This window comes from Mus caroli, unplaced genomic scaffold, assembly GCF_978045245.1.
Source record: "Mus caroli unplaced genomic scaffold, Mus_caroli_1 scaffold_19, whole genome shotgun sequence".
Classification (NCBI taxonomy): Eukaryota; Metazoa; Chordata; class Mammalia; order Rodentia; family Muridae; genus Mus; species Mus caroli.
Window position 1 is genome coordinate 9,099,084 of NW_028227274.1, and position 16,118 is coordinate 9,115,201.

The 16,118-nt window shown below is 48.7% G+C and overlaps 1 protein-coding gene across 2 annotated transcripts in view; it reads left to right on the top strand.

Moving 5' to 3' along the window:
* Nucleotides 1-16,118, top strand: part of Cables1 (Cdk5 and Abl enzyme substrate 1) — a 110,511-nt gene that overhangs the window by 90,881 nt on the left and 3,512 nt on the right. For both annotated transcript variants that reach the window (XM_021150771.3, XM_021150772.3), the window contains 3 exons: nucleotides 168-271; nucleotides 13,745-13,851; nucleotides 15,215-15,422. In XM_021150771.3, coding sequence (XP_021006430.1) covers nucleotides 168-271; nucleotides 13,745-13,851; nucleotides 15,215-15,422 — 419 coding nt within the window. The remainder of the gene's footprint in view (nucleotides 1-167; nucleotides 272-13,744; nucleotides 13,852-15,214; nucleotides 15,423-16,118) is intronic.

Genomic DNA, 16,118 nt, shown 5'->3' on the forward strand with positions numbered 1-16,118 from the left:
CTCATGGCCATGCAGAGATGACCCCTAAACATTAGGACCATTGGTGTGACTCTGTGACAGATGGTCCTGAAGCCACCTTGACCTTACTGGGTGTCTCGGCATTCTCCGAGCAGCCTCAGGCTCAAGAGTGCAGGGCCCCTAATTACCACTGTGCTTGTGATGTTCAGGAAGTGACCTGGGAGACTTTATGGACTATGACCCAAACCTCCTGGATGACCCCCAGTGGCCTTGCGGCAAGCACAAGCGAGTTCTGACCTTCCCTTCATACATGGTGAGTAGTCCCTGGTAGTGGCTGACTGGCTGGGTAGTGCCCATAGCCTCCCGAAATGGCCCCAGGTAGCTCACTGGAGTTTGTGCCTAGGACATTTAGTGCCGGCTGCAGGATTCTGCCTAGCTGGCCTGGGAATGCCGCTGTCAGAGATTGAGAAGGGACAATGCAGTAGACTCAGTTTTCCATTCCTTCACTCCTGAGCATGTACATCCCCAGGCTCCCCTAGGGAAGGAGCTGGCCATTCCCTGGGAGCACCAAGTTCAAGTTGAGCTGTTTTGATCATCCCAGTGACTGTTGCATATACTCCAAACCAACAGCTGGTACTAGGAAAGCTGCCACAGAACATAAAAGTAGATCATAGGTGTTACACAGGAGTGCTTCCCTTCTGTGTGTATTGCATAGGACACAGGTGTAACATGTGAGAGCTTCCCTTGTGTATTACACACGACACTAAATAGGTCCCCATTCTATAATTTTGATTACGCTTTCTGGCAGCTCACCTCCCCTACTGTATCCTTCCATAGACACACCCCTTCTTTTGGTAGATCTCTCCAAATTCAGGGGAGCAGGAATGAGCCTCCTGTGCAGAGAAGTGAACTGACCAGACCTGTCATCCCAGACACTCAGCATCTGCAGAGAAAATATCTGCCTAGATGCCCCACCTCTCCCTAGCTTGCCCTGCTATCAGGCATATCCTCCTCTGGGTCACTCCATCTGCTCCTTTTAGAAATCCTACCCTCGACAGGCAGTGGTGGTGCACGCCTTTAATCCCAGCACTCGGGAGGCAGAGGCAGGCGGATTTCCAAGTTTGAAGCCAGCCTGGTCTACAAAGTGAGTTCCAGGACAGCCAGGGCTATACAGAGAAACCCTGTCTCGGGGAGGGGGGGGGCGGAATAAAAAAGAAAGAAAGAAATCCTACCCTCAGCATCGAGCCCAAGGACTCTCACGGTGGCCTTCATTGTCTACAGATGCCACAGGGCAAAGCAACTCAGGGTTAGGGTCAGGGTTAGAAGCACCAGGGAGCACTGGGGCCTTTGCCCGTTACTTTCAGCATTTCTAGTTCAGAGTCCTGCTGAGCCACGTTTAATTTAAAGTGGCCCTTGCCCTCAGTCTTCTATTCTTATCCCTCAAACCACAGTTGTGTATAGGGACTGTTGTGTTTCCTCCTCCTCCTCTTCCTCTTCTTCCTCCTCTTGCTTCTTTTTCTATTCTGTGATCTGTCAATCCAAGAAGCAAAACCAAGATTCATTGATCTTTGAAATTCCAGCACTTAGATGTTCAGTAAGTGACAAAAGCCCTTGTTAAAGGAGCCACTGAAACATTGTCATTTGCGTGAGAACATGTATTTTCACTGTGGGTCCCACTTTATGAACGTTCGCTTTATTAAGTGACTCGGGCAGGAAACTGTGGCTCTGAATGCTAGTGCGACCTTTTGCTGTTGACAGGAAGTGGGGTGCTGAGCCTCCAGCTCCCGACTCAGGTCTCAGCTCACTGGCTTTGCCTGGTTGCTTCTAAATGTCCTGTTCCTATGCAGTCAGCCATTCTTTGACCAGAACATCAACATATGTCTAGAGGTTCGAGACAGTATAAAGGCGTGTTGCTTATGGCTGATGGTGGGTACTGCAAGGGACTCTCCTATGGAGATATCAGGTCTGGTGACAACACTGGCCTCCCTCAGACAAGCCTGGCAGGTGCCAGAGCTATTTGTCCTTAGATTATTTCATTGTGAACTTTGAAGTTCTGAGCCACAGTGTATACACATTCACGTGCCTATGGCTAATTTGTCCCCTCAGACACTTGGGTGACTTTCCAGGTAAGAATATATGTCCAGCTCATCTCATTCTGTGTTCCTAAGTGGGTCATTGTTCATGTGTTCACGCTGGGCTGTGCAGTCTGTGCTTCCACTAAGAGCCAATGCCTTACAGAGCACCATTACTCCGTGGCTGCATTTCTTAGTTCTAGGCATGAGGCTTCTCCCCTTCCAGCCTGGCCTTAGACATTAGTACTTTTGATAAAAGATAGGCCATCCATTCTTTTGTGTTATCACCTAGGTTTTTTTAAATTGGATATTTTCTTTATTTACATTTCAAATGTTATCCCCTTCCCACCCCACCCCCAAACTCCCTATCCCATCCTCCCTCCCCCTGCTCTTAGGAGGGTGTTCCTCCACCCATCCACCTACTTGCACCTCCCACCCTGAGTTCCCCTACACTGGGGCATCTATCAAGCCTTCATAGGACCAAGGACCTCTCCTGATGCCTGACAAGGCCATCCTCTGCTACATATGCAGCTGGAGCCATGTGTACTCCTTTGCTGATGGCTTAGTCCCTGGGAGCTCTTGGGGGACTGATTGATTGATATTGTTCTTCCTGTGGGGTTGCAATCCCCTTTATCTCCTTCAATTCTTCTTCTAACTCCTCTGTTGGAGACCCTGCGCTCAGTCCAATGGTTGGCAGTGAGCATCTGTCTCTTTATTTGTCAGGCTCTAGCAGGTCCTCTCAGGAGACAGCCATTTCAGGCTCCTTTCAGCATGCATGTCATTTAGATTGTTGACAGCTTCAGGCCAGCTTCTCCAACTCAGAGGAGCCTACAGGATACAGGGAATATGCATTGACCTTGTAGAAACTCTAGTTTGTTCTTGTAGGTTTGCTTGACTTTTGTAGGCTAGGAGCCAATCTAGAATTTCCTTATTCAGCAAATGCAATAGCTATCCTACTATGTGCTGGGCTGCTTGCTTCCTCATTCATCAGAGAACTAACTAAGTCACAGCCCCCATTCTCACTGGCCTCCAAAGACTGAGTGGAACAGTCCAACAGCAAACAAGTAGACAAAGACTACAGTCATGACAAGAGTATGCATATCATCCTGAAAATGTGATAGGGGTTGACAAGGAGGGTCAGGTAGATTCCCATGTGGAAAAGCAAGAGTGTGTGCAGGAAGTGGGGTTGAGACCATAGAGTGACGACCCTGCATCTGTAATAGGCTGGTAACTCCCAAGAGGCTCAGTAAGAGCTGGAGTTATTTGAGCAGGTTGCTGAAGGGCCCTCTGTGGAGAGAATATCTTGTGTATTCTATGGATGCCTCACCAGTCCATTAAAAACCTGTGGCCTATAGGAAAGGCTAGAATAGAAGGTGGAACATCCTGGAGGCAGAAGGGATTCTGGGACAGAGCCAGGCATGGGAGATTCTCCAGGCAGATATGACTAGATGAACGAATGGTACCTGAGCACAGGTAACCAGCCATGTGGCAGAATGTAGATTAGAGTAAATGGGCTGTAATAAGTTATGATGTAGTCAGAGAAGAGCCTGGCTATATGGCCAAGGTATTTGTAAATATATTTTGAGTCTGAGTCTTATTTCTGAGAGCATAGGGCTGGGAGGAAGAACGAGGACCAAATGTCTATAAATGGTTCCCCACATTGGGTGCCAAAATGTTGTGGTAAAAATTAATTTGGGGTTTCTACTCTACCTTTGATCATTCAGTTCTCAAATAAAAGACATAAAACCTTTATATTTATTTATTTATTTATTTTTAAAGATTTATTTATTTAATGTAAGTACAGTGTAGCTGTCTTCAGACACACCAGAAGAGGGCATCAGATCTCATTACAGGTGGTTGTGAGCCACCATGTGGTTGCTGGGATTTGAACTTCGGACCTTCGGAAAAGCAGTCGGGTGCTCTTACCCACTGAGCCATCTCACCAGCCCAACCTTTATATTTATAATTAGCCTTAAAAGCAACAGAGCTGGTAGGTGCCAACCTTCCCTGCTATTGTGTCTGCTTCCCTGTCAATAACCCTGCCATGGCACTAGCCTTGCCATATTCTTCCAGGGCTGCTCATACTCCAGCTGGCTGGCCCTCATGGCTATGCACTCACAATTCACCTACCCCATGGTGTGTTTTCTCTTCACCTCTCTCTTCTCTCCTCCTCGTGGTCTCTGCCTCAGGCCTCAAGCCTTGGAACGGAAACTGCCTACCTCTCCTCTGCCCAGCTACAGGCTGTCGGCATCTTTATTTAACCAATAGTTTAAAATGAAGGAGCAAGCATCACTTGGTGTACATGGAGGATCTCCTCCTCCCTGAGGCAGCCAGGCTAGTATTGAGCATTACAATACATAGCAATAGACCAAACCTCCCAGCCTTCTCTAGAAGCTTGAGGCACACCGGGAGGATTGGGAAGCTCTGCTCACACTGACTGTCACCCATTCCATTGGACAGTGCCAGGTCTGGGAGGCTGGGCTCTGCTGTCTGGGGCCCCTGCACTTCCTACTCCACTTGTACTGGCTCATGAGAACAGGTCCCAGGGACTGTTTTGTCTCTTGAGGCCACAGTCCAGGATGGACCATCTCGGTGGAGGACCCCCACCTGAGACCTTGAGACTGTTGTCTAGTGTTAGGGCTGTGCTATGAATTTCAGGCTCTATTACAGCCATTTTAAGTGTGCAGTCTCATGAATTCTGTCACTGTCCTTCGATCTCCCTTTTTCTAGTTCCCGGTGCCTGCTTCAACTGTGCTGATTCTAGTTTAATCTAGTCTAGATTAGATTAATTCTAGTCACATCTTCCCAGTGACTCTTCAGTGCCTGGCTCTGTCGCAGAGTTCTTTCTGCCTCCTGGATGTTCCACCTTCTATTCTAGCCTTTCCTATAGGCCATTGGTTTCTTAATTGACAGGTGAGGCGAGGCCCATCTGATTTCTAATTTCCTCAGTAAGACTGCCACTATTCTGATTTCTGGAACTGTATTTGGTCACCTACCCTGGAGGTTTGTATACATGGAATTACATAGGCTGTATACTTTCTTTGGTCCATGACACAACGTGGTATTAGTGAGATTCACCCACAGACTTGTATTTATTTGCTGAGTGGTGTTGGAAACACAGTTTATCCATTCTCCTGTTGATGGCCACTCTGGTTGTCTCTGGTATAGGGCTATCGTGAGAACAGCTGCTGTCAGTGTTCTCCACATGGCTCAGTGTGGGCATTTGTGTCCTTTTCTCTTGCATAAGTACCTGGGATGGGTCACTCAGCATCACCCACCAGGCTGTGGATGGATCTATGCTCTCACTGTTCTTGTTCTTAGTGAAATGACAAAAAGCCGCGTGACACCTTCTGTGGGAGGGGCTACAGGGGAAATCCTCCACTTCCAGAGTAGAAGTGACACTGTTTAACGTGGTCTTGCACCTTCTTACATCTGCAGTTTTAATTGTTGACCCAGCATGTCACTCCCACGCTCACCTATCATGAAAAGACGAAACTCATATGTTGAACTTGAAACCTCGGGGCCAGGTATGAGGACCACAGGGTTGCTACCTATGGTCCAGCCCGCAAAGGCGTCATAGAAGGTGACCACAGACCAGGAAAGCCGTCATTGGAGGTGACCACAGACCATGAGCGCTGCCTGACTGCGTGCAGGTTCTTGTAGGCTATTAGCTAATGTGCAGCCACAGAGGACAGGTGGTTCCTGTCAGAACCCAGGCTTCCTGTGCCCACTGCCTTCTGTATCTTTAAGTTTCACTAGAGGGTTGGTCTTCCTCGTTAGCACCTTGGCAGCTTGTGATGGTTTTCATTGTTGCCTTGCTTTTTCTTCTTCTTTTATGGGTGTTGAAAACAATTAAGAAGAGAATGTAAGAAAGAACTGTAGTAAGGTCAACACAATTAACCCTGTGCGAATGAATGGACCTATGAATCCTTTTCATCTTTCTCATCCTGCTCTGCCATGAGAAGGAAAAGTGACAGACACTCTTAATGATGTCTGTAGACACCCACGTCTTAGCAGAACACCTGTAGGATGGGTCTCTGATAATATTACTCTTCTCCCATTTACCTGATTCTGACCTTTGCTCAGTATCCCTGCATTGCCCATAAACTGTAGACATATATCCTAGAATTCAGTTTTCCAGGACACTGTGAAATGCTGAGCACGTAGGGAACTCAGAAAAAAAAAAATGGTGAACTCATTCAGCCTGCTTGGTGCCCAGGTTCTGCCCCTGCTCCCAGAGATAGAATTCTTATTATAATTGCTTACTTTTTTTTGTTTTTTTATATTAACATAATTAAAAAAAAATTTATTAGATATTGTCTTTATTTACATTTCAAATGTTATCCCCTTTCCTAGTTTCCCCTCTGAAAATCCCCTATCCCCTTCTCCTTCTCCCTGCTCCCCAACCCACCTACTCCCATTCCCAGTCCTGGCATTCCCCTATACTGGGGCATAGAACCTTCACAGGACCTAGGACCTCTCCTCCCATTGATGACTGACTTGGCCATCCTCAGCTACATATGCAGCTAGAGCCACATGCTCCACCATGTGTTTTCTTTGGTTGGTGGTTTGGTTCCCAGGAGCTCTGAGGATACTGATTAGTTCATATTGATGTTCCTCCTATGGGGCTTCAGACCCCTTCAGCTCCTTGGGTACTTTCTCTGGCTCCTTCATTGGGGACCTTGTGCTCTGTCTAATGGATGATTGTGAGCATCCACTTCTATATTTGCCAGGCACTGGCAAAGGCCCTCAGGAGACAGCTATACCAGGCTCCTGTCATCAGGCTTTTGTTGGCATTTGCGTGGGTTTGGTGGTTGTTTATGGGATGGATCCCCAAGTGGGGCAGTCTCTGGATGGTTGTTCCTTTAGTCTCTGCTCCAAACTTTGTCTCTGTAACTCCTTCCATGGGTATTTTATTCCCCCTTCTAAGAAGGATTCTGTGCTTCTGGGCTAATATCCACTTATCAGTGAGTGCATATCATGTGAGTTCTTTTGTGATTGGGTTACCTCACTCAAGATGATATCCTCCAGATCCATCCATTTGTCTAAGAATTTCATAAACTCATTGTTTTTAATAGCTGAGTAGTACTCCATTGTGTATTGGTTTGTTTTTGTTTTGGTTTGGTTTTGGTTTTTGGTTTTAAAGCATTATATTGGTGGCTTAGGTGCTCACCTGACTGCAGAATATCCAAGATGTGAAGCATCTGCAGTTTGTCAATTGTCTGACAGTGTGCGTGCCTCCCAAGGCATGATGACCCCACAGTATGACCAGCCCCATATAACAGTAGTAACTGAGCACCACTTTCTTCAAGGTGCCTGTGCTCCGGGGGTGGAAGGGCACCAAAGGCAGCCCCAAGCTTCTTAATCCACAAACCCATCCCCAGGGTTTCCTTACCGTTTTCTCTTGTTCTCAGAACAAGGATTAAATGCATGGGACAGCTGAAATGCCCATCTGCTGCTGGTTAGACAGATTTCGTCTCTAGCCATCACCTGCTTAATTACCTGAGCAAGCAGAGCATCTGCCTTCCTGCTGCCCCACCAAAATGAGACTGCTGATGGCTATCCGGCTGCCACAGTCAAAGCAGAACTGAGTGCTGATGTTTGCGGGGCTGGAAGGAGCTGCCCACATCACTGGTACTACTCCTTCCTTTTAAGGTGTGGTGGGGAAACTGAGGCAGTCTCCCTTCCTTGGGATGTTCCCACCCAGGGTAGGGTCGAAGTCTGACCCCGAGAGACAGTAGCAGAGAAGGCAGCCTACCTACCCCTGTTCAGAGCTGCCTATGAGGATGCTCTGAGGAGAGAGACCAGAGCTCCACCAGACCCTGATAGCTCTAAACACTCAGTCCTCCAGGATCTTTGCTGAGGCATGTGACTCCCGCCCCTCTGCTCCTGCACTCTAAGGGGCCTTCTCTTCACAGCATCACAGCTGGTGCTGTGAGCTGGAGGGAATCCAAGCTCAACTCCTTGGAGGCCCCTCCTTCACAGGTCAAGGAGGAATAATTCTAAAAGGCAGTGTGCCCCAGTGTCTACAGTAGATACTTAGACCAAAACAACCAAGCTATTTTTTTTAATCTTTTCAGGGTTCTTTTCAGGGCTCTCTCTCTCTCTCTCTCTCTCTCTCTCTCTCTCTCTCTCTCTCTCTCTCTCTCTCTCCCTCCCTCCCTCCCTCCCTCCCTCCCTCCCCCCTTCCCCCTCTCCCCTCTCCCCTCTCTCCTTGCCCCTTGCCCCTTGCCCCTTTCCCCTTTCCCTCTCTCCCTCCCTCTCCCTCCCTCTCTCTCCTTCCTGCCTCTGGTGGGGCGGGCATGGCCAGGTTCCTCTGGGGATCTCCTTGCTCTGGATGTTGTCTTTTGGCTGGGTTCTTCCTCTCAGCTGACCCTCCTGGCTTCTCTCAGCTGACCCTCCTGGCTTCTCTCAGCTGACCCTCCTGGCTTCTCTCAGCTGACCCTCCTGGCTTCTCTCAGCTGACCCTCCTGGCTTCTCTTAGCTGACCCTCCAGCTTCCCTTTACACAGCTGGGTGCTCACAGCTTCCCACAGCCAGAAAGCCAAAAACAAGTGCCTTCCTTTGGATGCATGATCAGAATATGCAAGTGCTTCAGCCTTGCCCTGCTGTCAGACACAGCTGCAGGTGGAGAGGAACCTTTATCAAGCTAGTCCTATGGCCTGGAATTAGGTGGTAATGCACAGGGCTTCCAGGCCAGGAAGGGGCTGCACCCTGTTTTATTAGCTGGCAAATTCCAGCACTGCAAGGTTTTATAACTAGTGCATTAGACTGGTAGGTGAGCTTAAAGCATCAGCATGGTGTTTAATTTTTTTCTCCCCTAAGTCAGAAAGGGTGGCTAGCAGGGGCTAGGAATCCCATGCCTGCTACAGAGTCTCCCCATTCTCTGGCTTTATTACCATCACTGTAAGAGCAGCAGTCTCTTGGGCAGCTGGATGGCCCAGCCACCAAGGGCCATCATACAGCTCCCTCGAGAGAAGATAATGTCAAGTTGTCTGGGCTAGTCACACTTTGGTATTCAATAGCACAGGGACCTGTAGCTCAGAAGCAGTGAAGACTTCATCTCTCTGACACCTCCTAGGGTAGAGGGTAGCCCTTCTAGAAGAAGCCCTAGAAGATTTGAAGGCAGATGGCTACTCTGGGTGCTGTCCACTCGGCCTGATTATACATCCCAGGCAGCAGAGTGAGCAGAATACAGGAACGGCCCTCCAGGTCAGTGTCCTATGGCCATCAACAAAAACCAGGTGTCTGGTGGTGATGCCAGAGGAAGGAACTGAGATCCAAGTACTTAAAAGAGTACGCATGAGGCTACCCAGATGCTGTGTGGCAGAGCTGGGTGTAAAACCAGAGCTCTGGCTGAAACTCCCTGAGAAGCAGGAACACAGTAAGACCCAAACCAGAGCTGCCACACCAAGCAGGGAAAGGAGGTGCCATAAAGCTCTGCCCCCTCAGACCAAGGGTAAGGGCGACTCTTGGGAGGCTGCATTGGTACTGGGGGTAGAGGGAACCGAGGCCACACAGCAGCACCATTAGATATGAGCCATTACTGTGGCCAAGACTACATTCCCCTAGGAGATGCTGTGACCTCCTATGACCTTAGGCTCTGCAGATATAAATGAGATAACGTGAGGTCAGTAGATAGCAAGGTTGAGACCTAAAGTGACTGTATCTGTAGAAGGGACAGAAAAGACAGCAGAGGCTTTAAGGAAGCATTCCTCAGTCTTGGGCATCAGAAACTTGGGAAGGGCAAGGAAATCTCTAGAGACAGAGTAGCAAAGCATTTTATTTCCACAAGGACAGCCTACCAACCTGCTGATTCCCAAATCTTAGGCTTCCAGTGAAGTCTCTAGGACAGCCTGTAGTTGCCAAAGCTACCCAGATGGTAGGAGCATGTTACAGCAGGCCAGGAAACCAAAGCAGCCACTTCCTGTTCTCAGCTAGCATCACGCAGTAGAACTTACTGCCATTCTCTCTCTACCGTGTCCTAAAGGCATTTCGGTGCCCTCAAATATAGCCTGTCTGACCCCAAAATAGACTGAGGAAGACAGGCTAGAGTGACTGTTTCTGGGCCCTTGCCTCAGTGATGTGGATCGCCACAGCCTACAGCTGTTTAAGTTCACTAACGTTTAGGGTCCCTAACGCAGCCATCCTCTTGGATACTGGTCTGCTGGTCCCACCTGGCCTGTGGCCATCCCGTCCTTCCTGTAGGGGGAGCACCTTTTTCCAGGCTTCCTCTGCCGCTCACTCTGGAGTACTACCAACCACGTGGCAGTGAGATGCTGAGGCTGTGAAGAGAGGCGGCCAGTCATATGAGATGCAGTATCTACTGCCTCCCTGAAAATGGAACAGGGGCTTCTTGTTTGAGCAGAGGCTATTTCTAGGCTTTGACAGAAAGAACATTTTTACAGAGGAGCCTACACACACCTCAAAATGTATTCTCTAATTTGAGAAAGACTCAAGGTGGGTAGCATGGTGGTACATGCCCAGAATGTAGCTCTCGAGGCTAAGGAGGAGGATTGTGAGTTTAGGGCCAGCCTGGGCTACATAGGGATACTCAGGAAACAGGTGAAGCTCAAGTAGATGAGCAAGCCAAAGGCCAGATTGGGGCCAAGCCTTTTTATGTTCAGTACCAGGAACAGTTACAAGGACATGGGTCTGCAGCTAGAAACAAACACACAGTAGGTCAGGAATAGTACAGGATGTCCCTTGTGCCTGCAGGTGGCATCCCTGTGAACTTCTGTTTTGCCATCCAGGTAGTTGGAACATCTGACAAGGCCTGGGCTGAGGGTCTCACATGACCACTCAGTTGCCCAGACTCTACTCATCTCACTACCAGGAAAGGATCCCAAGCTCCTTACCCAAGAGCACGGGCTGGGGCCACTTGTAATGTGCAGTGCACATGCTTCTGTTGCAGTTCACAGCAAAGCTCAGCAGCCACGCCAGGCAGGGCTGTGGTTCTGTTGGTAAAGTGCTTGCCTTGCAAGCCTGAAGATCCGAGTTCAGCCCTCAGTACCTATGTGAAAAGGGCTGGGCATGGTAGCACATTTTAAATCTCAGATCTGAAGAGGTAGAAAGACAGGAAAGCTCCCTGAAGCTCCATGGCTGGCTAGCCTAGTCTAACTAGCGAGCTTCAGGTCAATGAAGGACCCTGTCTCAAAGAGGTGGACCAAGTTCCTAAGGACGACACTTGAGGTTGTCATCTGGCTTCCACATGTGCTTGAACACACATCCACACATATGTGTGCGTCCACACTTTCAAAGCAGGGTGGTGGGGTATTACACGGTCAGTTTAACAGACTAAGAATGATCTCCAAGCCATCTAGGGAGTCTTACCCTAGCTTCTAGCTTCTGGCCAGTAACCAAGCTAGCTCCCACTACCCAGGTAACTACCATAGTTGGGAATCTGCTACCTCTACTGCTGGCTGCAGACCATGTTGATACTGCTAGGTCCTGCACCTACAAGATAGACATCCAAAGCTAGTGAGCTACAACTTCCTAACCACTCCTGGTAGCAGAAATGATAGAAGTGCCTCCAGAGTCACTCTCTTTGTACCACAGCATCCAATAGGAAGAATGAGAAATGTATTTGTCACTGTAGCTACAAGGGTGTCAGGAAATATAACCAATAGCTCCTGGCCTTTATGATGGAGTACAGCTTCCCAGATGGAAGCGGAATGTTTATGGGAGGTTAGTCATAAGGGAACCAGGGCACAGCATCATATTGTAAGTTGGCAAGGATAATCTGATGCACAAGTCTGGCTCCTGGGCCAGAGGTCAAGTATTTCTGCTTTGACTTTGACTTGCTGAAGTTGACCACTTCTTTGTTTCTGTTTATATCCACACCTCTCTGTGACAGCCGCATGAGTAGGGAGCTATTCTCAGTTCTTCATTGTCTCATTAGGGAAAGACAATCTAGAAGATAGTGCTGGCCCTGTCTGTAGCTTGTCAAGGCTGGGACAGCCTTCTCCACCTCACGAGGCCTCAGTTTCCTCTTGTAAGATGATCTTGGCACATTCAGAAACTTCAGGAGACGTGTTAGGTGTGCTTTCATATAGCCCACATCCAGCCAGCTGCGAGGTTACTTTAGGGAAGGACCTGGGCCTATTGGAAAGTTCAAATGTTCATGGAAATTGAATATCCTGGCTTGGAGTTACTCATCTGATTTCTCATCTCACCAGATGTCACAAAATCATGAGCTGGTTTAACAGAATTGTATCATTGTTGCTCCAGAGAAAGAAAAAGCCATTAAGGTCACTTTGAACTGGGATATTTGTATAGGCTTTTAGCTGTCACCAAATGCAGTTTGTATGCCTATTGTAAGTCTCTTAAGCTGGTGTATATAGCTCAGTGGTAGTGCACTTGCCAGGGAGACTCAAAGCCCTGGGTTCAATTTTCAGCACCACCAAATCTAAACTCTCATTAAGAATCACATCAGACCAAATGTCCAGAGAAACCGACCAGCATTAGTCAGGGTGGCTAGGAAAATGATAGATGGGTTGTGCTAGCAGTGAGCCTTCCCTGGGACTCCATATCACAAGGGGTAACAGCCCCTTCTTATGGATAGCCAGTCACCTGCCTAAGGGGACCTCTGTTGTCAGCCAAAAGAGGCCCTTGGCATGTGAACTTTTATGATGAGCTGAGCCTAAATGTGTGACCCAGCAAAATATTAATTCAGTGTTAAATGTGCAGAACGCTGAGCAGGGAAAACCAGAACACTCCCAGAGGGCTCAGAGGAACCTGTCTCCAGGGACAGGCGGAATTTAAGCAAGGGACTGTTAATAATAGTCACTATTACATACATATAATGGAACGTCCCTCTGCCTCTGAGGGGAAATTCATATTTAAGCTACAGTTCAGCTGAACCTTGGAGCGTTAGCACTGAAGGAAGCCTGCAATGGGAAAGCCAGTATATTCTTTCTGCTTACAGGAGACGAAGTTAGGCTGGCAAGAGGGTAAGTGGGTAAGGATGCTTGCCACCGCGCCTGACAACCGGAGTTCAGTTTCCTGAACTTACATGGTAGGAAGAGAGAATCAACCCCCACGAGTTACCTCCTGCCCCACCCAACCCCCATATACACATGTGACATGGCAAAAGCAATCATGTACACGTGTACATACACATATAAATGAATGTTTAAAAGGTATCTGGGTGTGGTACTCACATCTGTAATCCCAGTAGGAGGAATTCAGAGTTCAAGGCTAGTCTTGACTACCTAGAGCCCTGTCTCAAAAATAAACGAAAAGATGGTGGTTGCCAGGACTCAAGAGAGTAGACAGGGAGATGCTCCTCTGGGGTGTGGTGGCGGTAACAGTTACATAACAATGTGAATGTGCATAACAACACTAAATGGAGTCCTAAAATGGTGAGGTTTTACGCAGTTTGTCACATTTTGCAAAAGCTATTTAAACAGTAGCTAGAATTTGTTGAGCATCTATAATGTGCAAGGAACTGTACAGAGTTGGAAGATGGGACCTGAGATGCTGGAGTCTCCCAAAGCCAAGCTCCTGAGTGGGCTGACATGGACTTAAATCCAGAACTCCAAACAGTCCCATCCTCCGAATCCTTCCCACTGTGAACAACAGACTGAGGCTCAGGCACTGGCCTGATGGTCTCCTGGCTGCTTCGGGTGATTCTGGCTTCTGGCTTCTGCTACAAATGAGCTTAGCATGTACTTTGTTAGTACAGCTGACCCATGGGTGCCTCCTCTGTTACAGACGACAGTGATTGACTACGTGAAGCCTTCAGATCTCAAGAAGGACATGAATGAAACCTTCAAGGAGAAGTTTCCTCACATTAAATTAACACTCAGCAAAATCAGGAGGTATGGAAGCCACATATGACCCTGGCCTTCCCTCCAGGCCCTTCCAGCACACACTGAGCTCATACAGCGTATTGTAGTTCTTCTTGTTCCTCGGGAAAGGAAATACAGTCATGTTCACTAGACACTCTTCCGCTGCTGGCTGGCTCATGTCTGGATGGCGTGGGAGAGCCCAGGGCATCAGGCATCAGGCCAAGCTGACCCCCTCGTTGACACAGCTCTTGGGGAGATGTTCATTGAGTGAGAAAAATGCTGTCTGCCTGCAGCTTGCCAGCTCAGTAAAACAGAGGTTATAGAAAGACCGAGAGGATGGATCTGGGTGTGGCTCTCAGTTGGTAGAGTACTGCTTTTCATGGACAGAGCCCTGGGTTCGAGTTCCCTCACCAAACAACCCAGGCATGGTTATACGGTCCTGTGACTCCGCACTTGGGAGGCAGAGGCAGACATCTGAGGTCAGCTTAGTATACATGAGTCATGTCTAAAGAAAATAATCCAACCAGAATGGGCAGCATTCAGATCCTGGCTTTCTGAGATGCAGGCAAAACAGAAGAGCATAGAATGGGCACATTAAGGCATGGGAAACTCCACCCACTGAGACATGACTTCAAGCCCCTATCTTTGAACAGCCACCAAAGCAGCCAAAACAGAGAGACAGGCCTAGATTTCCCAGACAGATGATTGGATGGGTTTGTGGTGACCCACGTCTTCCAGCCACTCACCCTGCCAAGCTAGAGAAGACTTGTATTGCGGTGTCCACACAATGCCTCCAACGTCACAGTGAATGCTAAGCACCACTGAGCTCCTGGAGGGTGTGCAGGCTTTACCCTGCTGGGTATCCTCACACAGTTCGATTCTGGCACGTTCCAAACCAAAGAGGAAGAAAAGTCGAGCACATGCTGTGTCCACCCATGCTGGCTAGGCAGCTTCCCCACGGGGACCAGGACCTGGCTCAGGTCCAGCCGTTTTCCCACCTAACTTAACAAGTGTAATCAATGACTGGTAGGTCTTAGACAGAGCACCTGAAGTTGTTCTAAAATAAGTGTGGCTCTCCTTTTTCACTTTGAGGAACCCCCACCCCACCCTCACCCCCACCTAATTTTGCTAGGGACTCAGCCATGAACTATGTCCAGTGGTGTCCTTCCATGTCCTATATTTGGAGCCCTGCCTGCCAATCATCCTTGGAAGTGGGGACCTGGAGCATTCTGTGTTTGTGTCAGTCGACCCACAGAGCCACAGCTACATGGTTTACTCCCACATCCCCTGTGGGAGTAAAATAGAGAAAATGCTTTCCAGATGCTGTCATAGTCTTCTTGTGGGTCCCCTGAGCCGTCTCAGGACTCCCTGCTTCCTTCCTGTCTTTCTCTAGCCTGAAAAGAGAGATGCGGAAGCTTGCCCAGGAGGACTGTGGCTTTGAGGAGCCCACGGTGGCCATGGCCTTTGTCTACTTTGAGAAGCTGGCCCTCAGGGGGAAGCTGAACAAGCAGAACCGGAAGCTGTGTGCGGGAGCCTGTGTGCTGCTAGCAGCCAAGGTCGGAAGTGACCTCAGAAAGCACGAGGTCAAGCATCTGATTGACGTAAGTGAGCTGCGCTCGATGGCTGTGGGGAGGCCCTGGCAGGCCGGGGACCTTAATGGCTAATAGAGATAAGAGCTGTGAAATCATTTGTAGAAGAAATGGATGATCTACCTGGGTAAGACTAAAGGGCCAACATGGGTCATGACCTAAAAACCTTTCTCAGCTAGCATGAGGGATAAAGTTATTCGCACAGCCTGAGAAGCCACGGGAACCACAGGGAGTCTTTGAGCAGTGTTACTGCAGGACACCTACCAGACATGCAGGTTCAATGGGATGGTGTCGACTGTCTTGTAAAGGCAAGCCCCACCCACTAAAGCAAGGAAACCCTAATCACCTAGGTTGGATTTACGCATGCCTGTTTTAACACAGAATGTATAGGCAAGCTTTGTGGTATAGGCTCATAACCCAGCCGCCTGGGAGGCAAAGGCAGAGGATTGAAGTTCAAAGACAGCCAGGGCAACCTAGTAAGACCTTGTCTCAAAATAAAGAGAGTGTGAAGAAGGATTATAGCGCAGCTGTGGGTTCCTAGAGGAAAGACTCTTACTGTGTCTGCTGTAGCACCACCCTGTGGACTGGGTGGCTTCACTACAGAAACTCACTTCCATAGTTGTAAAAGCTGACCAGGTCCAGGTCACTGGCTTCTTGTCCACTTCTTGGCTTGGAGGTGCCTTTTTTTTTTTTTTCTGAGTCGGGTCT